The sequence below is a fragment of the Callithrix jacchus genome, chromosome 22 (assembly GCF_049354715.1).
Source record: "Callithrix jacchus isolate 240 chromosome 22, calJac240_pri, whole genome shotgun sequence".
Classification (NCBI taxonomy): Eukaryota; Metazoa; Chordata; class Mammalia; order Primates; family Cebidae; genus Callithrix; species Callithrix jacchus.
Window position 1 is genome coordinate 10,982,216 of NC_133523.1, and position 25,430 is coordinate 11,007,645.

The following is a 25,430-nucleotide window of genomic DNA, read 5'->3' on the forward strand; positions in this document are numbered from 1 at the left end:
CTTGACCTCGTGATCCACCCGCCTCGGCCTCCCAAAGTGCTGGGATTACAGGCTTGAGCCACCGCGCCCGGCCCAATAAACAGATTTCTAAAATACATGAACAGAAGTCTTTGTTGCCAAGAAATCACATGGTGTTTTTATTTTTATTATTTATTTATTTTAGTTACATATATTCATACAAAATTAAAAATGAAGTGAGACATCACATTCAGTAGTGAATAATATGAAACACTTGAAATTTCCTGATAAGAGCAAGGTGGCTCTTCTCACACAAAAGCCCTTGGTGAGAACAGTCACTGTACAATGCAACAGAGGAGCAAGCTTCCATCTAAGTTGGTTTAATCAAGAACAGGGTCGCTACCTGTAGAAACAACAGTGCTTGCAATACAAAGTAGACCTTAAATTGTTTAACTCAGTCTATGGAACAGTTGAGCATTCGAGAGTATTTCCAGCCATAACAGATATATTAGTTCTCTGGTAAACATTTAAAAATTTCTGAAGAAATAGCAAAGTGGGCATGTATCTTCAATGTGGAGCACGTGGGGACATCTCTGGAGACCTACAACTCTGAGGAATCGAGACAAGTGATTTGGGGGATACTCTCCATTAACAATCAGGAAAATGGGCAGGAAGCAGGTAGCCACGTACCTCTCTCCCTGTGTGGTGCCTCTAATATATGACTGATACCTTCCTCTTCTGTGCCTTTGAAATCTCAAAGATTGGCTATAGGTGAATTGTATTACAAAACCATCCAAGTCCTGGATTTTATTGTCCTTTTGCAGGTCTCTCAACTCAAAAGGCAATTATCCAGAAGTTCTTTCACCACTCTCTCTTCTCATCTTTCAAAGGAAGTAGGACAACAGAAAGCTCCCATTTCTTCCACTAATAGGATTTCTCATACATTAATGGTATGAGTTCTTTCATGTTCTCGACATTAACTGGCACGAATAAAGGCTTTGCCACATTGCTTGCATTGATAGGGTTTCTTTCCAGTGTGAGTCCTTTCATGATATCGAATGTAATTGGAAAAAAAGGCCTTACCACATTGCTTACATTCATAGGGTTTCTCTCCAGTGTGAGTCCTTTCATGATATCGAATGGAACTGGAACAAGTGAAGGCTTTGCCACATACCTTACACTCATGGCTTATCTCCAGTGTGTGTCCTTTCATGTATATGCAAGGAAGAGAAATATCTGAATGCTTTTCTGCACTGCTTACATTCATGGGGCTTCTCCCCAGTGTGCATCATTTCATGTATACGCAAGGAAGAAAAATACTTGAATGCTTTTCCACATTCCTTACATTCATGGGGTTTCTCTCCACTGTGTGTCCTTTCATGCATTTGAAGTTGTGAGGCATATCGAAAGCCTTTCCCACACTGCTTAAAACCATAGGGTTTATCTTCAGTGTGTCTTTCCATGCCGTTGAAGGTCTGAGGTACTCCTGAAGGCTTTACCATGTTGCCTACATTCATAGGGTTTCTCTCCAGTGTGACTCCTTCCATGCTTTTGAAGGTGTGAGCCACATCTAAAGGCTTTTCCACACTGCTTACATTCATAGGGTTTCTCTCCAGTGTGAGTCATTTTATGATATTGAATGGAACTGAAAGAAATGAAGACTCCCACATTGCTTACACTCATAGGGTTTTTCTCCAGTGTGAGACCTTTTATGTCTACAAATTTCACAAGGAAAACTGAATGTGTTCCCACATTTCTTACATTCGTAGGCTTTCACTCCTATGTGAGTTCTTTCATGTATTTGAAGGGTAGAGCAACGAGTAAAGGCTTTACCACATTGTTTACACTCATATGGTTTCACACCACTGTGAATTCGTTCATGGATAAGGCATAAACTGAGAAAATAGAAGGCTTTCCCACAGTAATTGCATTTATTTATTTATTTATTTTTAAATTTTTTATTGCATTTTAGGTTTTGGGGTACATGTGCAGAACATGCAAGACAGTTGCATAGGTACACACATGGCAGTGTGTTTTGCTTCCTTTCTCCCCTTCACCCATAATTACATTTATAAGGTACATCTCCACTGTGCATTCCCCTGTGTCTTTGAATGCATGAATGGGAAATGAAGGTTTCTGCACATACTTTACCATCATAGGGTTTCTCTTTAGTGCAAGCTCTATCATGTGATTGAAAGGAGTCAAGATAACTGAAGACTTGCTTACATTGCTTATTTCTTTATGGATTCTCTTCATATTCCTGATACTGATACAACTTGTGTCCAGTGTCAGCTCTGATATGCCTATTAAGAGATGAATGACCCATGCCAACTTCTCTCCAGGAAGAGTTTTCTTGTTCAGCATGTCATCTGCAACCCGGTTGAAGCTTTCTCCACAGTGATTACTGTCTTTAGTTTCAAAGAGTTTCTCTTTAATAAGAAGACTTCAGTGAAAAATGAGAAGCATATTGTTAAGGGTTTGATTAAAAGTGATTTATAGGGCCAGGCATGGTGGCTCATGACTGTAATCCCAGCACTTTGGGATGCCGCCGAGGTGGGTGGATCACCTGAGGTCAGGAATTGGACCTCATGGCCAACATGGTGAAACCTCGTCTCTACTAAAAATACAAAAATTAGCTGGGCATGGTGGTAGGTGCTTATCCCAGCTACTCGGGAAGCTGAGGTGGGAGAATTGTTTGAACCCAGGAGGTGGAGGTTGAAGTAAGCCAAGATGGTGCCATTGCACTCTAGTCTGGGTGACAAGAGCGAAACTACATCTCAAAAAAAAAGTTTTTTTTACAGTGACTTATATTGGCTGGGTATAGTGGCTCATGCCTGTAATCCCAGCACTATTGGCTGGTTATAGTGGCTCACGCCTGCAATCCCAGCACTTTGGGAGGCTGAGGCAGCCAGATCACTTGAGGCCAGGAGTTTGAGATCACCCTGCCCAACATGGCGAAATCCTGTCTCTACTAAAAAGACAAAAATTGGCTTGGTGTTATGGTGTACACCTGTAATCCCTACTACTTGGGATGCTAGGGCACTAGAATACCTTGGACCTAGGCAATGGCAGTTGCAGTAAGTTGAAACTACACCACTCCACTCAAGCCTGGGTGACAAAGTGGGACTCTTTGTCTCAAAAAAGAAGGAAAAAAGTGATTTATATTCATTAACATGTATTACACTTGCATTTTTGACACTGCCCAGCAAAGTGTCAGCTTTCTGCTCTGAATTATTTGAATATTAATGGACCATATGCTGTACAAGATGGCCTGGGTATATATATTATTTAAAAATTAATATTTCTATGGGGCTTCTTAATCCTATTTTCAAGTGAACTATTTTACAAATACTAAACATGTGCGTCTTTTTTTTTGAGTTGAGGTCTCAACTCACCCTGTCGTCCAAATTGGAGTGTAGTGGTACCATCATGGCTCACTATAGCCTCAAATTCCTGGCCTCCAGCAATCCTTTGGCCTGAACACCCCTGAAGGACTGTGATTTCAGGCATGAGCAATAGTGCCCAGCCCAACCTATCTTACATTTAAATATATGTTTTTAGGTCAATATTCTATGAATATATAAATTTGATACTGGGCCTATTTCTGTTGCTTCTTTTTTTTTTTTGAGACAGTTTTGCTTGTTGCCCAGGCTAGAGTGCAGTGGTATGATTGATCTTGGCTCACCACAACCCCCGCCTCCCAGGTTCAAGTGATTCTCCTGCCTCAGTCTCTCCAGTAGCTGGGATAACAGGCATGTGCTACCACATCCAGCTAATTTTGTATTTTTAGTAGAGACAAGGTTTCTCCATGTTGGTCAGGCTGGTCTTGAACTCCTGAGCTCAGGTGATCTGCCCACTTTGGCCTTCCAAAGAGCTGGGATTACAGGCATGAGCCGCTGTGCCCAGCTCTTTTGCTTCTTTTTAATATTTTCTCACATTTTAAGATTTTCCAGAGACATTGCTTTGTCTTACAAGAGAAAATTACCTTATATTTCTCCTGGAATTTTTGTACATACCTTTGATGTCTTGGACTTTCCATGTTTTTCCTAAAACACAGACCCGGAAGAAACACAGATCCAGAATTAGTATGAATTTATTTATTTTTATTATTATTATTTTTGAAATGGAGTTTTGCTCTTGTTACCCAGGCCGGAGTGCAGTGGCACAATCTTGGCTCACCGCAACCTCCGCCTTCTGGGTTCAAGCAATTATTCTGCCTCAGCCTCCCGAGTAGCTGGGACTACAGGCGCACACCACCATGCCCAGCTAATTTTTGTATTTTTAGTAGATATGGGGTTTCCCCATGTTGACCAGGATGGTCTCGATATCTTGACTTTGTGATCCACCCGCCTCGGCCTCCCAAAGTGCTGGGATTATAGGCGTGAGCCACCGCACCTGGCCTTGAATTTATTTAAAAATCATTAGATTCTATATTCACGGTACATGGTAGCCCTGCCTGATTTATTAATCAAAGTATTTTCTGTCCATATTCCAAATCACTGAACAGCAGTGATGAGCTATAAATATTTGTTCTTTAATTCACTGGGAAGTAATATTGTCAACCTTACCTACAGAGGCCAGGTTCTTGAAGGTTTCCTTCATCACATCCCTGTAGAGATTCTTCTTTGAAGGATTCAGCAAAGCCCATTCCTCCTGGGTGAAGCTCACAGCTACATCCTCAAAGGCCACCGAATCCTGAAACATCTCACATATGTAAAGGAGGATGGGTAAGACTAATAGCCCTGGAGGCCTATACTTTCTTCGTAAGAAGTTCCTGTGATACTGTGGACTCCAAACATTTATCCCATGACTTTGTCATCACACCTCTTACTTTCTGTCTATACTTATGTCCTCCCACAAACCAAGTCCTTTTTTGTTAAGAGACAGGGTCTTGCTCAGGCCTTAGTGTACAGATATTGTCATGTATGACTGTAGCCTTGGACTCCTTGGCTTAAGTGATCCTTCTCCCCCAGCCTCCAGAGTAGCTGAGACTACAGGTGCTCACCACCATGTGTAGCTTCTTTTTTTCTTTTTTTAGTAGAGACAAGGTCTTCCTATGTTGCCGAGGTTGGTAATGAACTCCTGGGCTGAAGCAATCCTGCTGCCTTGGCCTCCCAAAATGCTAGGATTATAGGCATGAACAACCACATCCAGACACTCAACAAATGAATTTTTTTTTTTTTTGAGACGGAGGCTCGCTCTGCCACCAGGCTGGAGTACAGTGGCACAATCTTGGCTCACTGCAACCTCCAGCTTCCAGTTCAAGCGATTCTCTTGCTTCAGCCTCCCGAGCAGCTGGGACTACAGGCACATGCCACCACGCCCAGCTACTTTTTATATTTTTAGTAGAGACGGGGTTTCACCATGTTGGCCAGGATGGTCTCAATCTCTTGACCTCGTGATCCGCCCGCCTTGGCCTTCCAAAGTGCTGGGATTAAAAGGCATGAGCCACTGTGGCTGGGCCCTGAATTCTTATAATAGAAGTGAACTATGAGGTAAAGCAACAGCAGAATAGGAAAATGTGTTTTTCTGGTGAATCTAGTAAAAACCGCGTACCGCCTGGGCTGCCCCTACTGTCTCTTTATACTGTGGGTCTATAGCATCTCTCATGACAAAGTCCTACAAATTTTATGCAGAAAAATTAGCATTAGCAGTCCTGAGCCTGGGTATCCTTAAAAATACTGTTCACAAACTAACCATTGCTGGCATCTAGAAGGTAGATTTGGTTCTGATTCAAGCAGCAGAAACCAAAACAAAAGACCAAAAAAAAAAAGACTGGATTTTGCAAGGGGTTCCACCAACTGATCTGATAAGAATCACAACTAACTGAAACAGAAACCCATGAGCAGAAGCATTTATGGGAATGAGTACTGGAGTAGGAAAACCTAAATTGTAATTGATGAATTACTGAAGGCTGATTTCAGAGAAAATTTTGAACAAAAAAAAAAAAAACAACTCCAAGAGGCCCAGTCTTAAGACAAAAGGCAAATATTTATTAAAATTAAAAATGTGTGTGGGCCAGGCACAGTGGCTCATGCCTCTAATTCCAGCACTTTGGGAGTTCGAGGCAGGTGGATCACCTGAGGTCAGGAGTTTGAGACCAGCCTGACCAACATGGTGAAACTTGGTCTCTACTAAAAAATGCAAAAAAATTAGCTGGGTGTGGTGGTGTATGCCTGTAATCTCAGCTACTCAGGAGGCTGAGGCAAGAGAATCACTTGAACCTGGAAGGCAGAGGTTGCAGTGAGCCGAGATTGTGCCATTGCAGTCCAGCCTCGGCAATATAGAGCGAGACTCCGCCTCAAAAAAAATTAGCTGGGCGTGGTGGCGCATGCCTGTAGTCCTAGCTACTGAGGAGGCTGAGGCAGAAGAATTGCTTGAATCTGGGAGGCAGTTTGCAGTGAGCTGAGAATTCACCACTGCACCAGCCTGGAGACAGAGTGAGACTCCATCTCAAAAAAAAAAAAAAAAAAAAGGAAAAACCTAAAGATATTCTGAGATGGTATCTGTGCCTTGTGAAGATAAGAAAGGAACGGGTTTTTCACTGGAGTATCAAGTGGTTATTCTCTATTTTCCTCTTATGAAATGTTCAGAAATAGAACACAAATATTTTATTTTATTATTTATCTATTTACTTATTTTGAGATGGAGTCTCAGTCTGTTGCCCAGGCTGGAGTGCAGTGGCATGATCTCAGCTCACTGCACCCTGCTCCTCCCGGGTTTAAGTGATTCTCCTGCCTCAGCCTCCTGAGTAGCTGGGACTACAGGCGCATGCTACCATGCCTGTATTTTTACTAGAAATAGGGTTTCACCTTGTTAGCCAGGATGGTCTCGATCTCCTGACCTCGTGATCTGCCTGCCTCAGCCTCCCAAAGTGCTGGAATTACAGGTGTGAGCCACCGTGCCCAGCTAGAACACAAATATTTTTTAAAAAGTCATTCATGACCCTGTGAAAAGATGATAAACCACTAAAATAGTGCATCTATGTTAAAGAAAGGATGATGAAATATACTCTACAATAAAGAGTTGATACAGGAGGCTGAGGCAGGAGAATTGCTTGAACCCGGGAGGTGGAGGATGCAGTGAGTTGAGATCATGTCATTGCATTCCAGCCTGGGCAACGAGCGAAACTGCATCTCAAAAAAAAAAAAGAAAGTTGATAATACTGTGAGTTGGAGAAGGGGAGTTAATGTTTGGAGATGTGGGAAAGAAATTGAAAATATAAGATGTTACTGCAAACCGTTGAGGAGTTAGGGTGGGGTAACAGGTCGTGGAGGATTTGAGACCCTGCATCCCATAGATTAGGAAAATGCAGGAGGAAACCAGTCTCCATAGACAGAGTGAACAAATTTAAAGCAGCAACAATTAGACTTAAGTGGGTTTATCACCATAAGGAACTACCTAAGGACACCAAAATCCAACTCAGATTGAGGCAGGATAATAGGGTCTGGAAGCAGAAAATGTAAGGCCCATTCACACTTCAGCTATGAAAGGAAATACCTTCTCCACAGGGCATAAGTCAAGTAAATAAATGACTTTGTAACTTTACTTCATCCTCTCCTTTTATATAGGGCATACCCCGAGTAACCAAGGGAACCCCCAGGGGGTAAACTCACAAAAATTCTCTAACGGTGCCTTTGAGCCCCTGTGCTCAGGCCTGCTCGCACACTGTGGAGTATTAAATCCCTTCATTCCTTGCTTGCTTTGTGCGTTTTGTCCAATTCTTTGTTCAAGACACCAAAAACCTGGACATCCTCCACTGTTAACAAAATGCTTAAAGTTTTCTGGTAACAAACCACAAATCATGACTGGGTGTTGCTCATTCATGAATGCTGTTTGCTCAAACTCTTTGATTTTTAACAGGAAGAAAGAACGTACAGAGAACCCCACACACCGCAGCTCCTCCCACACGAACCCAGCGGAATTTTTCCATGACCCTCCGGTCCCAGCAGAATCTGGGGAGACGCGGAGCTGCCCAGAGAGGGCTTTGGGGCCCGGGCCCACAGTTGCCCGCGCAGAGAAAGGGCAGGACAAGACAGGACGCCCGGGGTCCCGGCTGCCAGCCCAGCCCCACCCTGCGGCCAAGGGGACGGAGGGTCGAGCTGCGCAGGGGAGTTTGTGTCCCAGATCCGCGAGGCTCAGCAAGGAGGCCTAGGTCCCGTCACTGCCGCTTCCGGTCGGTTCCACCAAGCCCCTCCCCCGTCTAGGGACTCTGGCCCCACACACACACTCACCATCTCCGGGCTTCTGGGTGTCCCGGGGTCCTCCTAGGGCTCCAGTGAATAGAGCAGGTCACAGTGCAGCAGGCAACAGAGCGACAGAAGTTGTTGCAGAGGGACCCGGGGCCTCTTGGAGCAGGAAATCTGGGATGCCGACAACAACCTGCATAGCAACTAAAGTAGAAGCCGGAATGGGCCTCCTCCTTCCAGATGGACAGTGGGCCGCGCCCCGCCCCATCAGAACTGAGTGACGGCAGAAGCCCTGGGTAACTGGTCCTGCAGAGCCGCACTGATCAGTTCTAGCCACAGCCTCTCTAAGGGACAACTTTCCCCGAGCCCTGGTCGTTGGATATTTTCTTTTCAGTCAAATTTGCTCCAGATTTTTGGACAGGGCACTCTCTTCTTCCTCACTCAATGGGCTGTCCATACTTCATCCTGTACAGGGTCCTAAGTGTGTGCAGGGAATTCCAGACTCAGTGTCCAATGGAGCGATCTGCCGGCCTCAGAGCAGGAAGGGGAACCCAGACCAGGCCAGGTACGACTGCACCAGGAGGGAGAAGCAGTTCTCCTTCCGGGTGCTGGGATTGGGGATGAGACACGGCCAAGGCTTTCTCACACATCTCACCCCACCTCACAGCGTGGAAGCGCTCCCTCCTTCCAGACCTTCATCTTCATCAGCAGTAAACTCTGACTTGGTGATTTTAAGCTTCTGACTTAAACTGTCAACTTCATGAGGTCCCAAACAGTTCTTTCCCTGAACCTGATCTTCACAGGTTTTCTTGATATGCAAATTACATGTCAAACCCAAAACACTGCTCCTGAAAACGGCCCCGGATTCCAGATGTACAATCACAGAAAGAACAACTCCTCAAGTGCACTTGCACGTGGGTCTCCTGCTTTCCAGGGCGCTGCAGCATCTCAGAAGCCACACTCCTGGATCTGCTCTGAGCAGCTGGAAGCCGCCTGCAGGGAAGGGCGGCTGTCCAGGAACCACCCAGGAGAGATCCACTTTCCTCGGCAGAATCCATACCCGCCTCCGCGTGCGGTCTCTGGCGTCGGTCTCTGCTGCCCCCTGCAGGTTATTCACCTGCTTCTCATATCATTCAACAATTCCAAGACATCCTCAATCCCACAGTGTGAATGACACGAGCAGAGGGCCAGGTGCGGTGGCTCGCCTGTAATCCCAGCACTTTGAGTGGCCGAGGTGGGTGGATCACCTGAGGTCGGGAGTTTGAGACCAGCCTGACCAGCATGGAGAAACCCCGTCTCTACCAAAAAAAAAAAAAAAAATTACAAAATTAGCCGGTTGTGGTGACACCTGCCTGTAATCCCAGCTACTCAGGAGGCTGAGGCAGGAGACTCACTTGACCCCGGGAGGTGGAGGTTGCAGTGAGCTGATATGCCACTGCACTCCAGCCTGGGCAACAAGAGTGAAACTCCATCTCAAAAAAACAACAAAAATAGCAAGCAGAGGGCTGGGTGCAGTGGCTGATGCCTGTAACCCTAGCACTTTGGGAAGCTGAGGTGGGCAGATCACAAAGGCCAGGAGTTTGAGACCAGCCTGGCTAACATGGTGAAACCTCATCTCTACTAAAGATATAAAAAATTAGGTCTCGTAGCCCGAGTCTGCAATCCCAGCTACTTGAGATCAGGAGGCAGAGGTTGCAGTGAGCCATTACACTCCACCCTGGGCAACATGGCAAGACTCTTGTCTCAAAAAAGAAAAAAGCTGGGCATGGGGGCTCACACCTGTAATCCCAGCATTTTGGGAGGCTGACGCAGGCAGATCACCAGAGGTTGGGAGTTCAAGACCAGCCTGACCAACATAGAGAAAGGCTGTCTCTACTAAAAATACAAAATTAGCCAGGCATGGTGGTACATGACTATAACCCCAGCTACTTGGGAGGCTGAGGCAAAAGAATCATTTGAACCCAGGAGGTGGAGGATGAGGTAAGCTGATATCCTGACATTGTACTCCAGCCTGGGCTACAAGAGCGAGAGTCTCAACAATAAATGCAAACATGAGCAGAGTCCCACTTCCAGTGTGCATTATACATAACGTCGGAAGCATCTAATTTTAACTGCATGAAAGTGAAACAGGAGTCCCCAGACGCCGTGGCTCATACCTGTAATCCTAGCACTTTGGGAGGCCAACACAGGTGGATCACCTGAGATCAGGAGTTCAAGACCAGCCTGGCCAACATGGTGAAACCCCATCTCTACCAAAAATACAAAAATTAGCCAGGCGTGGTAGTGCACACGTATAAGCCCAGCTGCTTGGGAGGCTGAGGCAGAAGAATCATTTTTAGTAGAGACAGAGGTTACAGTGAGCTGAGATCACGCCACTGTACTTCAGCCTGGGCAACAGAGATGGCACCATCTCAAAACAAAAAAACATGCAAATATTTAGTCATGTTTACTTATTTCTGGTTTCCAGCCTGACTTTATAACATTCCTGACTCTGGGACTCTGCAGCTCTTCAGAAATATGCTTTGAAGAAAAACAAAGTAGAGCACAGGGCTCACATGTCTGTTTTAAACTGTGAATCAAAACATGGCATAGCAGCTCTGTCAGAACTGCTTCCAGACTATTGTCCTCAGTCACAATCCTAAATCAAACTATCTAACAATTTTTTTTCTTCAGTCCACGAGTAATCTAAAAGAAACACATAGACAGAAGAATTTATTATCTTTCTACCAAGTCAACATCAGGCATTAAAAAAATGTAAAAGAAAGTGAAAAGCATCCTTCTCTGACTTATCATAGACCCAGAATCTGCTGGTCACCAACAGCTATCTTCATTTCACCTATTAGAGCCAACTTTTATTGGAGAGCTATCATAGAGGCATACTTTATAACAGAGTATATCATTTTGTGTTTTATGAATTTTAAAGTTTTTTTTTAACTTTTATTTGCATTTTCTTTTGCTGAATTTATTTGTCTCAAGGTTTATGCTTCTTGTAGGGTATGTTTTCTTCCATGCAGTCCTCTCCTTTTCTGCTTTTGGAACAATGTTTCTTTTCACTAAGCGTCATCTGGATATCGCAGGAGTCTGGATGGGTTCATCTGCCCATGAGTTCTGTAAGTCAAGTGATACATTAATGGGTGCTTTGATCCTCCTGGTTGTGCTCAATAACCAGGGAATCTACATCTATACCCTTAAATGCAGCATAACTCTTCATTTTTAAGCAAATTCCAGTACCTCTTCCGGGCCACTGATGCCGAGTCCAGCCCCAATGTTGGTTGTCTTGGGTACAGCTACCAACTCCACCTTCTAAGGTTGCAATGGTACATATAATTTCTGTAAAAGAAAATATTTCAGATACTTGGTGGCTTTTCATTTAGTCATACCTGTGATGGCCTGAGCACCTTCACAAGAGGCCTTACAGTGAACATGAGGGTTTCATCCTTCTAACATGCATGACTTTGTGGGATTTCCTGGGTCACAGTGAATACTGTTCATAGATAACTCAGGCCACACAAGAGGAAAGGTTTTCTTTGGTCTTTAAAGGGAACTGATTAAAGATTAAAAAAAAAAAAGTGGAAGCCAGGCAGAGCAGCTGGCACATGTAGTGACAGCTACTTGGCAGGGTGAGGTAGGACTGTGAGCCCAGGTATTTGAAGTTCTAGTGCACTAAGATGACACCTATGAATGCCACTGCACTCCAGCTGGGTCCACACAGCAAGACCAAATCTCTAAAAAAATAGATAAAATAAAAAAGAAAAATATTTGTGATTAGAAAAACGGTTTTCAGGCTGGGCACAGTAACTCATGCCTGTAATCCCAGCACTTTGGGAGGCCAAGGCAGGCAGATCACCCAGTTGGGAGTTTGAGACCAGCCTGGCCAACGTGGCAAAACCCTGTCTCTACTAAAAATATAAAATTAGCCGGGCACGGTAGCGCATGCCTGCAATCCCATCTACTTGGGAGGCTGAGGCAGGAGAATCACTTGAACCTGGTAGGCCAAGGTGGCGGTAAGCCGAGTTGTACCACTGAACTCCAGCCTGGCCAACAAGAGTGAAACTCCGTCTCAAAAAAAAAAAAAGGTTTCATTTAAGACATTCATGAAAGAAAAAAGTACTTTAAAAAGAGATTAGGCCTGGTGCAGTGGCTCAGGCTTGTAATCCCACCACTTTGGGAGGCTGAGGCAGGTGTATCACTTGAGGTCAGGAGTTCGAGACCAGGCCGGCCAACATGGTGAAATCCTGTCTCTACTAAAAAATATAAAAAAATAGCCTGGAGTGGTGGTGGGCACCTGTAATCCCAGCTACCTGGGAGGCTGAGGCAGAAGTGCTTGAAGCCAGGATGTGGAAGCTGCAGTGAGCCAAGATCACACCACCACATTTCAGCCTGGGCAACAGAGTGAGACTATCTCAAAAATACAAAAAATAAAAAAAGATTAGAGGCTGGGGATGGTGGCTCATGCCTGTAAACCAGCTACTTGGGAGGCTGAGGCAGGAGAATCACTGGAACCCAGGAGGCAGAGGTTGCTGTGAGCCAAGAATGTGCCACTGCACTCCACTCTCAGTGACAGACCGAGACTCCATCTCAAAAAAAAACCAAATAAATAAAAACTCATGAGAAAGAATGGTATAAAATATGTAGTGTACTCAATAGCCAACCATTTATTAATATCCTGTAATAGGGGATAGGATATTTTAGGGATATTTATGATTAGGAACTTAGCATTTTGTTTTGATTAAAGTCTTTCTGAGGCAGTGAGTCTGACAGTGGTACCTCAATTATCCCTTTAGTGAGTTTCTTAAAGTGAAACTCTTGCTGCTTAGGTATTGGGCTCTCAATAAGAGGGAACAGACTTTTCTGTATATATACACCTGCCACTTTGCTGGGCTAACCTGGTGGTTTTTTTGTTTTTTTTTTTTGAGGTGGAGTCTCACTCTGTCACCCAGGCTGGAGTACAGTGGCACAATCAGAGCTCACTGCAACCTTTACCTCCTGAGTTCAAGCAATTCTCCTGCCTCAGCCTCCCGAGTAGCTGGGACTACTGCTGCATGTCACCACATCCGGCTAATTTTTGTATTTCTTGGTAGAGATGGGGCTTCACCAGGCTGGTCTCGAACTCCTGACCATGTGATCTGCCTGCCTTGGCCTCTCAAAGTACTGGGATTACAGGAGTGAGCCATTGTGTCCAGCTAAATCTCCTATTTTTCTTTTTTTTAATGACAGAACTGTCTTAAGGTCTTACTGGAGGCATGACTTTTTTTTTTTTTTTTTTTTTTGAGACAGAGTCTCACTCTGTCTCCCAGGCTGTAGGGCAGTGGTGTGATCTCTGCTCACTGCAACCTTTTGTATCCCAGGTTCAAGTGCTTCTCTTGCCTCAGCCTCCTGAGTAGCTGGGATTACAGGTCTGTGCCACCACACCCAGCTAATTTTTTTGTATTTTTAGTAGAGATGGGGTTTCACCATGTTGGCCAGGCTGGTCTCAAATTCCTGACCTCGTGATCCACCCACCTCAGCCTCCCCAAATACTGAGATTATAGGCATGAGCTACTGTGCCTGTTTGCACTGTGTCTCTCTTAAGAGTTATTTCCAACTCTGTGTCCTAGGTCTCAGAGTGAGGTGTCAGCTAAACTGACCCCCAAAACTTTTTGTTCTTGGGTTACTGGCATTTATTTGTGATGCTGTCAGATGACAGTGACTGCAGAAGCTTCAGAATCATTTTCTGATGGTTCCTATTATTTGAGGGAAACACATTTTTGCCGTGATTGGATTCTGTGGCTTCAAGGAATCTTATGTGAATTAAGCGATCTTCTCGCCTCGGCCTTCCAAATTGCTGGAACTACAGGGTTTTTCTCCAGTGTGAGTCCTTTCATGCATTTTAAGACTCGAGGCACATCCAAAGCTTTTCCCACATTGCTTACATGCATAAGGTTTCTCTCCAGTATGTGTCCTTCCATGTGTTCGAAGGTGTGAGGCAGATCTGAAGGCTTTCCCACATTGCTTACATTCGTAGGGTTTCTCTCCAGTGTGAGTCCTTTCATGATATCGAACGGAATTGAAAGAAACAAAGGCTTTGCCACACTGTTTACATTCATACGGCTTCTCCCCAGTGTGAGTTATTTTATGTGCATGAAGGCATGTGGAACTATGGAATGCTTTCCCACATTCACCGCATTCATAGGGCTTCTCCCCAGTGTGTGTTCTTTCATGTATTCGAAGACTACCAGAATGACTAAAGGCTTTACCACATTGTTTACATTCATATGGTTTCTCTCCAGTGTGAGTTCGTTTGTGGATAAGATACAAACTGAGGCACATCAAGGCTTTCCCACAAAAGTTACATTTATAGGGTCCATCTCCACTGTGCATTATCCTGTGTCTTCGAATGCTTGAACGGGAAATAAAGCTTTTTCCACATTCCTCACAGTCATAAGGTTTCCCTCCAGTGTGAGCCCATTCGTGTGTTCGAAAGTAGGGGAGATCACTGAAGGCTTTCTTACAGTATGTACATTTATATGGCTTCTGTCCATATTCCTGATACTCATATGGCTTGTGTCCAGTGTCAGCTCTGAGGTGCCTTCTAAGGGATGCATGACCCATGCTGACTTCTCCACGTGATTTTACTCGAAGAGGAGTTTTCTTCTTCAGCATGTCATCTGGAACCTGGGTCAAAATTTCTCCAAGCTGATGACCTGTTTTACTTTCCAAGAGTCTCTCTCCCATAAGACCTCTGTGAACAGTGAGAAGTATATCATAATGGGTTTCTTTACCACTGATTTAATATTCATTAACAAGTTATTGCACTTGGACTTTTAAACACTGTCCAGCAATATGTAGGCTTTCTGGCTTTCTGCCCTGTCTGAATGTGAAGAGATCACATGCTCTACAAGATGGCCCAGCTATACCTGTTATCAAGAAAGATAATATTGATATAGGGCTTCTCACTCTGTCATCCAGGCTGGAGTGTAGTAGTGAGATCTCAGCTCACTGCAACCTCCATCTCCCAGTCTCAAGCCATCTGCCCAGCTAATTTTTCTTTCTTTAGTACAGTGGTGTGATCTTGGCTCACTGCAACCTCCACCCCCCAGTTCAGCCTCCCGAGTAGCTGGGATTACAGGCACATACTGCCATGCCTGCTTAAATTTTTTGTATTTTAGTAGAGACGGGGTTTCACCATGTTGGCCAGGATGGTCTCCATCTCCTGACCTTGTGATCCGCCCGCCTTGGCCTCCCAAAGTGCTGGGATTACATGCATAAGCCACCAAGCCCGATCTGCACTTGCATTTTTAACACTGTCCAGCAATGTGTAGGCTTTCTGCCCTGTCTGAACATGAACAGACCACATGCTCTACAAGATGGCCCAGCTATACCTGTTATCTAGAAAAATAATATTGATATGGGGCTTCTTAGTACATTTAAAAATTTTTTTGAGATAAGGTCTCACTCTGTCATCTAAGCTGGAGTGTGGTGGTGAGATCCCAGCTCACTGCAACCTCCATCTCCCAATCTTAAGCCATCCTGCCACTTTAGCCTCCCAATTAGCTGAGACTACAAGCGTACACTATTATGCCTGGCTAATTTTTTTTTTTAAGACTGAGTCTCGCTGATGCCAGGCTGAAGTGCAGTGCTGTGAACTCGACGCACTGCAACCTCCACCTCCCAGGTTCAAACAATTCTCCTGCCTTGGCCTCCTGAGTAGCTGGGACTACAGGTGCATGCCACCATGCCCAGCTAATTTTTCTACTTTTTAGTAGAGAAGGGTTTTAGCATGTTGGCCAGGCTAGTCTCAATCTCTTGACCTTGTGATCCCCCTGCCTCAGTCTCCCAAAGTGCTGGGATTACAGGCATGAGCCAGTTCGCCCAGCCTAATTTTTGTATTTTTTGCTAAGAGATGGGGTTTTGTCACATTTCCCTGGCTGGTCTGAAATGCCTAGACTTAAGCAATCCACCTGCCACTATTAAAGTGTTAGGATTACAGTATGCACCTGGGTGCCCGGCCAATGCTGTTTTCAAGTAAACTATTTTACAAGTACTAACCGTCTTTGTCAATTTTATTGCTTCTGAGTCAGGGTTTTGCCCTTCAACCCCAGCTAGATTGTAATGGTGCTGTCATGGCCAAGTGTAGCCTCAAACTCTTCAGCTCAAGCAATCCTCTGACCTGAACTTCCCAAAGGGCAGGATTATAGGCTTCAGCCATGATATTCAGCCTATAACACACTTAAATACACGTTTTTAAAAGAAAAATTTCTTCAAATAAATACAGTGGAAGTTGGCTTATTTCTTGTTTGCTTCTTTTTAATTTTTTGTCTTTTTTTCTGTGAGACAGAGTCTCACTCTGTTGCCTAGGCTGGAGTGCAGTGGTGCAATTTTGGCTCACTACAACCTCCACCTCCCAGATTCAAGTGATTCTCCTGTCTCAGCCTCCTGGGATTTCAGGCACGCACCACTACGCCTAGCTACTTTTTGTATTTTTAGTAGAGATAGGGTTTCACCATGTTGACCAGACTGATCTCGAACTCCTCATCTCATGATGCGTCTGCCTCGGCCTCGCAAAGTGCTGGGATTACAGGCATGAGCCATTGTGTCCAGCTCTTTTTAACATTTTCTTCCTTTTTTTTTTTTGAGATAGAGTTTTGCTCTTGTTGCCCAGGCTGGAGTGCAATGGCACGATCTCAGCTCACCGCAACCTCTGCCTCCCGGATTCAAGCGATTCTCCTGCCTCAGACTTCCAAGTAGCTGGGATTACAGGCATCCACCACCATTCCCAGCTAATTTTCTATTTTTTTTGAGATGGAGTCTCACTCTGTCACCAGGCTGGAGGGCAGTGGCATGATCTCAGCTCACTACAACCTCTGCCTCCCAGGTTCAAGTGATTCTCCTATCTCAGCCTCCTGAGTAGCTGGGACTACAGGTGCCCACCACCACACCCAGCTAATTTTTGTCTTGATCCCTTGACCTCCTGATCTGACCGCCTCACCCTCTCAAAGTGCTGGGATTACAGGCAAGAGCCACTGCACCTGGCCTAATTTTGTACTTTTTAGTAGAGACAGGTTTCCACATGTTGGTCAGGCTGGTCTCGAACTCCCAACCTCAGGTGCTCCGTCCACCTCAGCCTCCCAAAGTGCTGGGATTACAGGCATGAGCCACCACACCCGGCCCATTTTCTTCCATTCTGTGATTGTCTAGAGAGACACTGCTTTCTCTTGTGAGTGCAAATTACCTTAGGTTACTCCTGGGATTTTTGTACTCATCTTCAATTTTCTGATCTTTCCATTTTTTACCTAAAATACAGATGCAGAAAAATAGTCCTGAATTAGTAAAATTATGAAAAAATTACTAGAGTCTAGGTTCATGGTACACTGCAGCCTTGCTTCATTTATTCATATTTCTATTCCCTGTCCACCCTCCAAATCACCCAACAGTACTGACAAGCTGCAAATACTTGTTCTCTAATTCACTGAGGAAAGTAATGCTGTTACTCTTACCTACAGAAGCCAGGTTCCTGAACGTCTCCTGCATTACATCTCTGTAGAGATTCTTCTGGGAAGGATCCAGCAAGGCCCACTCATCCTGGGTGAAGTTCACATCTACATCCTCAAAGGCCACTGAATCCTGAAACATCTCACATAGGTAAAGAAACATGGGTGAGACTGACAGCACTGGGTTCCTATACTGTATTCCCACAAAATTCCCATGGTGCTGTGGACTCCAAACATTTATTCCACGATTTGATCTATCAGACTTTTTTTTTTTTTTTTTTTTTGAGACGGAGTCTTGCTCTGACGCCAGACTGGGGTGCAGTGATGCAATCTCCGCTCACTGCAACCTCCGTCTCCTGGGTTCAAGCTATTCTTCCACCTCAGCCTTCCAAGTAGCTGGGACCACAGGCACATGCCACCACACCTGGCTAATTTTTTTTTGTTTTGTTTTTTGTTTTTTTGAGACAGAGTTTCGCTCTTGTTACCCAGGCTGGAGTGCAATGGCGTGATCTCGGCTTAGCGCAACCTCCGCCTCCTGGGTTCAGGCAATTCTTCTGCCTCAGCCTCCTGAGCAGCTGGGATTACAGGCACACGCCACCATGCCCAGCTAATTTTTTGTATTTTTAATAGAGACGGGGTTTCACCACGTGGACCAGATGGTCTCGATCTCTTGACCTCGTGATCCACCCACCTTGGCCTCCCAAAGTGCTGGGATTACAGGCGTGAGCCACTGTGCCCAGACTGTATTTTGTATTTTTAATATTTGTATTTCACCATGTTGGCCAGGATGGTCTCGATCTCTTGACCTCATGATCCGCCCACCCTGGTGTCCCAAAGTGCTGGGATTACAGGCGTGAGCCACCGCACCCGGCCCCATCAGACTTTTTACTCTGTCAACACTCAGTCTTTTCCATAAAGAAATTTTTTTTGAGACAGTCTCGCTGTCACCCAGGCAGCGGCATGATCTTGGCTCACTGCAAACTCCGCCTGCCAGATTCAAGCAATTCTCATGCTTTAGCCTCCCGACTAGCTGGGATTACAGGTGCCCACCACCACACCCAGCTAATTTTTGTATTGAATAGAGACAGGGTTTTACCATGTTGGCCAGGCTGGGTGATTTGCCTGCCTCGGCCTCCCAAAGTACTGAAATAACAGGCATGAGTCACCATGCCTGGCTGAGGTCCTATCAATCTGACTGATAAGAGTCATAACTAACTAAAACAAAAAATCAAGAGCAGAAACCTTTCTTGGAAACTGTGCTTGGATAGAAAAGCCTGGATTATAATTGATGAATTGCTGAAGGTTGAATGGCAACAAGACTGAGAGGCAAAAACTCCAGTGTCCAGTCTCAACAAAAAGGTAAATATTTATCAAATACAAAAACTTTTATGTGAAATGGTATGAGAGAACTCCATCAAGAGAGAAAATGAACCCCATGTGCTCTGTCCAAAGGATTGTAAATGGCTTAGCCCCTATGGAATAGTATGAGGGTACCTGAAAAAAATTAATAAAATTATCATATATTTCAGCAACCCACTTTTGTGTGTGTGTGTCTCTCTCTCTCTTTTTTTTGAGATGGAGTCTCGCTCTGTTGCCTAGACTGGAGTGCAATGGCATGATCTTGGCTCACCATAACCTCTGCCTCCTGGGCTCAAGCAATTCTGCCTCACCCTCCTGAGTAGCTGAGATTACAGGCATGTGCCACCACACCTGGTTAATTTTTGTATTTTTAGTAGAGACGGTGTTTCACCAAGTTGGTCAGGCTAGTCTCAAACTCCTGACCTTGTGATCTGCCGGCCTCGGCCTCCCACAGTGCTGGAGTTACAGGCATGAACCACTGCACCCTTCGATCATGAATATTTTTGGGTGGCACATTCTGTAACAACAAGAGGGTGAGATTCTCCTTTGTTCCCAGAGGAGGACAAGACAGGTGTATTCGATTTATGCTGCAGGCTGATATAGAAATGAAACTCACTATGCTATGAAGGATAAAAATGTACAAATTTGGCCGGGCGCAGTGGCTCAAGCCTGTAATCCCAGCACTTTGGGAGGCTGAGGCGGGTGGATCACAAGGTCAAGAGATCAAGACCATCCCGGTCAACATGGTGAAACCCCGTCTCTACTAAAAATACAAAAAATTAGCTGGGCATGGTGGCACGTGCCTGTAATCCCAGCTGCTCAGGAGGCTGAGGCAGGAGAATTGCCTGAACCCAGGAGGCGGAGATTGCGGTGAGCCGAGATCGCGCCATTGCACTCCAACCTGGGTAACAAGAGCGAAACTCCGTCTCAAAAAAAAAAAAGTACAAATTTACACTATAACAGTATAATGCTATATAGTCTAATACCATTTATATATGGCAATTATATATCATATACAAGTTACATGTAATATTTACCAATTACCTACCATAACCAATGTACTGTATATAAATGCAGCATATGTACGTGTGTGTGTATATATACACACATGCACTGTATCTGGTACTAGACAATGCCTGACTATATTATACTACTATACATTAATATCTCTCCTTTAAATTTCAACAGAGAATACATTACCAAAATATTGGAAAAGAGAATGCTGTAATATATAAGTACATCATAACCCATGATGAAGTGACATTCAATTCAGGAAAGCAATGCTGCTTTTAACTCTGAAAATCCATTCATGCAATACAGCTTAATAGTATAGGATCAACAGGAAACAACACAAGAACATTCTAAAAGATGCAGAAAAAGCATATGACAAACCTTGACATCCCTTGATGAGCAAACACTCGGCCAGGCACAGTGCCTTACGCCTGTAATCCCAGCACTTTGGGAAGCCCAGGAGGATGAATCGCCTGAGGTCATGAGTTTGAGACCAGCCTGGGCAACATGGGGAAACCCCATCTCTACTAAAAATACAAAAATTAGCCAGGTGTGGTGGCGCGTGCCTGTAATCCCAGCTACTCGGGAGGCTGAGGCAGGAGAATCGCTTGAACCCAGGAGGTGGAAGTTGCAGGGAGCTGAGATTGCAGTATTGCACTCCAGCCTGAGTAACAAGAGTGAAACTCCGTCTCAAAAAAAAAAAAAATCCACTCAATACAAAGGAACTTCCTCAACCTACTATAGGTATGTATAAAAAATGCAGAACAACCCTCATTTGTGATGGTGAAGGACTAACTACTTTCTCCCAAAGATAAGACACAGACAAGGATGTCTGCTCTCGTGCCTTCTACTCAGCTTGAGAAGGGAGATGCTACTAGGCAACCAGGTCAGAAAATAAAAGCCTCCCAGATTTATAGTAAATATACATGCACCATGGGGTTGAGGCTGCAGGGAGCCAAGACTGCACCACTGCACTACAGCCTGGGTGACAAAATGAGATCCTGTCTCAAACAATATAAATAAAAACAAACAATAAAAATAAATAAATAAAAATAACAATAAAAGAACTTTCTGTTTTTGGCAAATACACTTAACATAATGAAAGACAGAGTTGGGCTCGGTGGCTCACACCTGTAATCCCAGCACTTCAGGAGGCCAAGGTGGGTGGATCACCTGAGATCAGGAGTTGGAAACCAGCCTGACCAACATAGTGAAATCCCGTCTCCACTAAAAATACAAAAAATTAGCTAGGCGTGATGGTGGGTGCCTGTAATCCCAACTAACTGGGAGGCTGAGGCAGGAGAATCGCTTGAACCCAAGAGGTGGAGGTTGCAGTGAGCTGAGATTGTACTCCTGCCTGGGTGACAGTACTCCCATCTCAAAAAAAAAAAAAAGAAAAGACAGGCTGTAGACTGGGACAGATATTTGCAAGATACCTATCTGATGGAGGACTGACACCCAAAAGATAGAAAGAACTCCCAAAACTCAATAAGAAAACAACCAACCAATCAAAAATAGCATGCCATTAGAGAAGAGCAAATGAAAACCACGATGTATCACTGAATTGTTGCGTGGTGGAGTGGCTAAAATCCAAAAAACACTGACATCACGAAATGCTGGTGAAAATGTGAAACCTATCTTGAGGTTTAATGCAGTGTGATTGTGGGGTTGAATCATCTGACTGGCAGTCGTAACACAGCCAGCTGGAACCTTCCAGTTTCTGAATATAGATTAATTTTCTTTTGTACCTATATTCTTTTGTAAAATATTGCAAATGCCCGAACAGAGCCAGGAAGGGCCCCTTTTCTCTTTTTTTTTCTAAAACTGGGTTTTGCCATGTTGGTCAGGCTGGTCTTGAACTCCCAACCTCAGGTGATCCGCCCACCTTGGCCTTCAAAGTGCTTGGATTACATGCATGAGCCACCATGCCCGGCCGGCCCCTTTTCTTGATCTTCATTATAGATTAACTTCTCTCTCTTACCTTTCTCACACAAAGACTTCATGGCTATCACGATGTCTTAAGCTGGAATGTCAAATGTGATACTGGCTCGCTGCAGCATCAGACTCCTGACTCCAGTGATCCTCCTGCCTCAGACTGCCTGCCTTGTGGCTGGAGCTACAGGTGGGTGCCACCACGCCTGTCTAATTTTTCTATTTTTCTTTTCTAGAGATGGGTTTTGTTGTATTACCAAGGCTAGTCTCCAACCTCTGGTCTCAAGCAATCCTCCTGCCTTAGCCTCACAAAGCTAGGATTACAGGTGTGGGACACCCCACTCAGATAAGAGTTTAACTTTTTTTTTTTTTTTGAGACTGAGTCTCACTCTTTCACCAGGCTGGAGTGCAGTGGCATGATCTTGGCTCACTGCAACCTCTGCCTCCCATGTTCAAGCGATTCTCCTGCCTTGGCCTCCCCAGTAGCTGGGACTATAGGCATGTAACACTATGCCCAGCTAATTTTTTTTTTTTTTTTTTTGAGACAGCGTTTCTCTCTTGCTGCCCAGGATGGAGTGCAATGGCGCAATCTCAGCTCACTGCAACCTCTGCCTCCCAGGTTCAAAAGATTTTCCTGCCTCAGCCTTCTGAGTAGCTGGGATTATAGGCATGCACCACCACACCCAACTAATGTTTTGTATTTTTAGTAGAGACGGGATTTCTCCATGTTGGTCAGGCTGGTCAAAAACTCCTAACTTCAGGTGATCCACCAGCACTGGCCTCCCAAACTGCTGGGATTACAGGTGTGAGCCACCACACCCTGCCACCCAGCCCTGCCCAGCTAATTTTTGTATTTTTAGTAGAGACGGGGTTTCACCATGTTGGCCAGGATGGTCTCGATCTCTTGACCTTGTGATCCACCTGCCTTGGCCTCCCAAAGTGCTGGGATTACAGGCGTGAGCCACCGTGCCCGGCCAAGAGTTTAACTTTTAACTCTGGAGTTCTAAGCCCATTTCCCTAGAATCTGTATTTTCCTGAATGGCAATTCTCAGATTTTTGCTCGAACAATCTCCTTATAATGGGAATCTGATCGTTTCAATTATTTAAGGTTGAAAAGTCCAAATAAGGCGACTACATCACTGTAACCAATATGGTATTTTTTTGATTTTTATTCTAATGCACCATATGAAAGCCTATCCTTCAACCTGTAAACTAAAAATAAAAACCTAAGCTCCCCACCCCACCTCAATCAAGTCAACTGACTGGCTCTTTACCAATGGGAGGCCCCCCAAAAACCTGAAAGTTCCCAGCTATGTCAGTAAGGGAGATCAGACACTCCACTTCTGGAGTTTAGATGCAGCAACTGACTCACATTCATGTTAAAATAGATATAACTGCAAAGAGGCTGAGCGTGGTGGCTCACTATTGTAATCCGAGCACTTTGGGAGGCCGAGGTGGGTGGATCATTTAAGGTCAGGAGTTTGAGACCAGCCTGGTCAACATGGTGAAACCTTGCCTCTATTAAAAATACAAAACAATTAGCCGGGCATGGTGGCGGGCGCCTGTAATCCTAGCTACTTGGGAGGCTGAGGCAGGAGAATTGCTTGAACCTGGGAGACGGAGTTTGCAGTGAGCCAAGATCGTGTGCACTCCAGCCTGGGCTACAGAGCAAGACTCCATCTCAAAAAAAGACCTGCAAAGAGACCCTTTGTGCCAATAAAATACTAAAAAGCAAATAAGACCTAAGGCCATGCAAGGGAAGGATTAAGTCACGCCTTAGAATTCATAAAATCTAGTGAAACAGATCGGTTTTTTGATGGGGATGGAATCACATGGCAAGTAATACATCCTCTTCGCTTATGCATTCCTTCCTGCCCCTTTCAAATTTTAGACACGACTTCACACTCTCAACCAACTGCCAGCTACAGAATTCCTGAACCACCGTGTCTTCTAAGCCCCGCTTCTATGTGTCCTGCCCTTTCCGCCTTCCAAGCACTGATTTATGATTTTCCCTGCAATTCCTATCTCGCTGAAATAAATAAAACCAAACTGCCATCGAACCTCCTGGGGACCACTTACTGGAGGCTTCAGAGGGTTGTTTCCCTTGGTCATGTTCTCTCATATTCGGCGTAGAATATAGTTCAAGTTATTTTGCAGGGAGTTTTGGTTTTTCCGTTATTAAACCACAAGCCATGACTGGGTGTTTCTCATTCAGGAATCGCTGTTTGCTCAAGTGAACTCTATATATATATATTTTTTCAAACTCCTGTTCTGAGAAGGAAAACTCTTTAATTTTCAAGAGGCCTCAGTTTAGGGGGTTTTTTATTTTTGGTTGTTATTGTTCTTTTTGTTTTGTTTGAGGCCAGGTCTCGCTCTGTCGCCCAGGCTGGAGTGCAGTGGTAGGACCTCGGCTCAAGGCGGTCTCAACCTCCTCCCTCAAGCGATCCTCCCACCTCAGCGCCCCCGGGACTGAGTAGCTGGGACTACAAGTGGGCGGCATCACCCCCACCTTTAATTTATTTTTTATAGAAACGGGGGTCTCGCCATGTTGCGCAGGCAGGTTTCGAATTTCTGAGCTGAAGCAAGCCCCCCGCCTCAACCTCCCAGCCGTCAGCCACTGTGCCTGGCCTTCGGTTTAGTTTTTAAGGAAAAAAGGCGGGACAGGGGACCCCACAGCCCACTGCTCCTCCCACACGAACCCCACACCCGAGGCGGGATTCCCCCCCCCATGACCCTCCCGTGGTACCCGCACAATCTGGGGAGACGCGGAGCTGCACAGAGAGGGCTCCCGGGCCGGGGCCGGGGTCGCGGTCGCAGCGCAGGGGCCGACTGGGTGCCCGGGGTCCCAGCTACCGGCCCAACCCCACCCTACGGCCGAAGGGACTGAGGGCCGAGCTGCACCAGGGGCACTCGGGTCTGCAGACCCGAGGCCGCCGCTGGGAGGCCCAGATCCCGCCAGGGCCGGTTCCGGCCGGTTCCACACAGCCCCTCCCCCGTCTTGAGACCCCCCCCCCCCCCGGTCCCGCACACTCACCATTTCACAGCTACCAGGTGTCCTGGCCTCCTCTCCACGGATCCCTCGAACAGTCCACTCACTTCGCAGGCGACCGAGCGACAGAAGCTATGGCGGAGGCACCTGGGCCCTCTCGGGGCCGGAAAGCCGAGATCCCGACCTCCCCTCGGTGCAAGACGCCCCGGAGTCAGGAGAGGGAACGCGGCCTCCCCTTCCCCGGATGGACAGTTGGCAGGACCCCGCCCCAGCGCCCCTGATTGGATGAGCCTCCAGTCACCGTCCCCTCGGTCCTGATTGACAGCGGAAGCCCTGGGTAACGGGGCCCTGCAGAACCTACCTGACCTGTTCTAAGCACGGATTATCTAAACGAGCTACTGCGTCTTGCTGTTTGGGTATTTGCATTTCAGCCAGACTTGCTCCGAATTGCTAGAGAGGGCACCGTTGTCTTCCTCACTCAATGGACTGTCCCTGCTCCTTTGTCCTGCACAGGGAATTCCA

The 25,430-nt window shown here is 45.6% G+C and overlaps 2 protein-coding genes and 1 long non-coding RNA gene across 19 annotated transcripts in view; 1 reads left to right on the forward strand and 2 right to left on the reverse strand.

Moving 5' to 3' along the window:
* LOC118150261 (uncharacterized) overlaps positions 1-24,027 on the forward strand; it is a 36,666-nt gene extending 12,639 nt beyond the window's left edge. The window contains exons 4-5 of one of the 2 annotated variants that reach the window (XR_004738310.3): positions 4,533-22,109; positions 23,811-24,027. This is a non-coding gene — a long non-coding RNA (uncharacterized LOC118150261). Of the gene's footprint in view, positions 1-782; positions 22,110-23,810 lie in introns of those variants that run through there. The other variant, XR_013531073.1, reaches the window with a different exon arrangement.
* Positions 135-8,353, reverse strand: LOC100413539 (uncharacterized). The gene is given in 10 exon segments (XM_008987331.6): positions 135-945; positions 947-1,142; positions 1,144-1,413; positions 1,415-1,621; positions 1,623-1,893; positions 2,032-2,295; positions 2,298-2,401; positions 3,944-4,004; positions 4,527-4,662; positions 8,193-8,353. Coding segments are annotated over 10 exon segments (1,575 nt in total). The 5' UTR covers positions 8,196-8,353; the 3' UTR covers positions 135-882.
* On the reverse strand, positions 10,845-25,121 carry LOC103789776 (uncharacterized). Of its 16 annotated transcripts, none has more exons than XR_013531067.1 (7): positions 24,954-25,121; positions 23,999-24,185; positions 17,624-17,759; positions 17,359-17,419; positions 14,060-14,868; positions 11,379-11,477; positions 10,845-11,255 (listed from the first exon to the last, which is right to left on the reverse strand). XR_013531067.1 is itself a non-coding variant. In XM_078360661.1 (6 exons), coding segments are annotated over exons 2-6 (1,041 nt in total). In that variant the 5' UTR covers positions 24,032-24,190; positions 24,954-25,121; the 3' UTR covers positions 10,845-11,475. The 16 variants fall into 16 exon arrangements, 8 of the variants coding, with proteins under 8 accessions (XP_078216787.1, XP_078216788.1, XP_035142397.1 ...); XR_013531068.1 differs by having other exon boundaries at positions 23,999-24,190; XR_013531065.1 differs by having other exon boundaries at positions 13,131-14,868; positions 23,999-24,190.
* Between the last annotated feature and the right edge of the window lie 309 nt (positions 25,122-25,430).

What these genes read in the sequence shown, in the direction of transcription:
- LOC103789776 (XM_035286506.3), bottom strand. Translation starts at nt 24,031, where the DNA reads ATGACCAAGGGAAACAACCCTCTGAAGCCTCCA. An exon ending in CAGGAACCTGGCTTCTGTAG is followed by an intron (nt 17,420 to 17,623) that starts GTAAGAGTAACA and finishes TCTGTATTTTAG; the next exon opens with GTAAAAAATGGAAAGATCAG. An exon ending in AATCCCAGGAGTAACCTAAG is followed by an intron (nt 14,869 to 17,358) that starts GTAATTTGCACT and finishes CACTGTTCACAG; the next exon opens with AGGTCTTATGGGAGAGAGAC.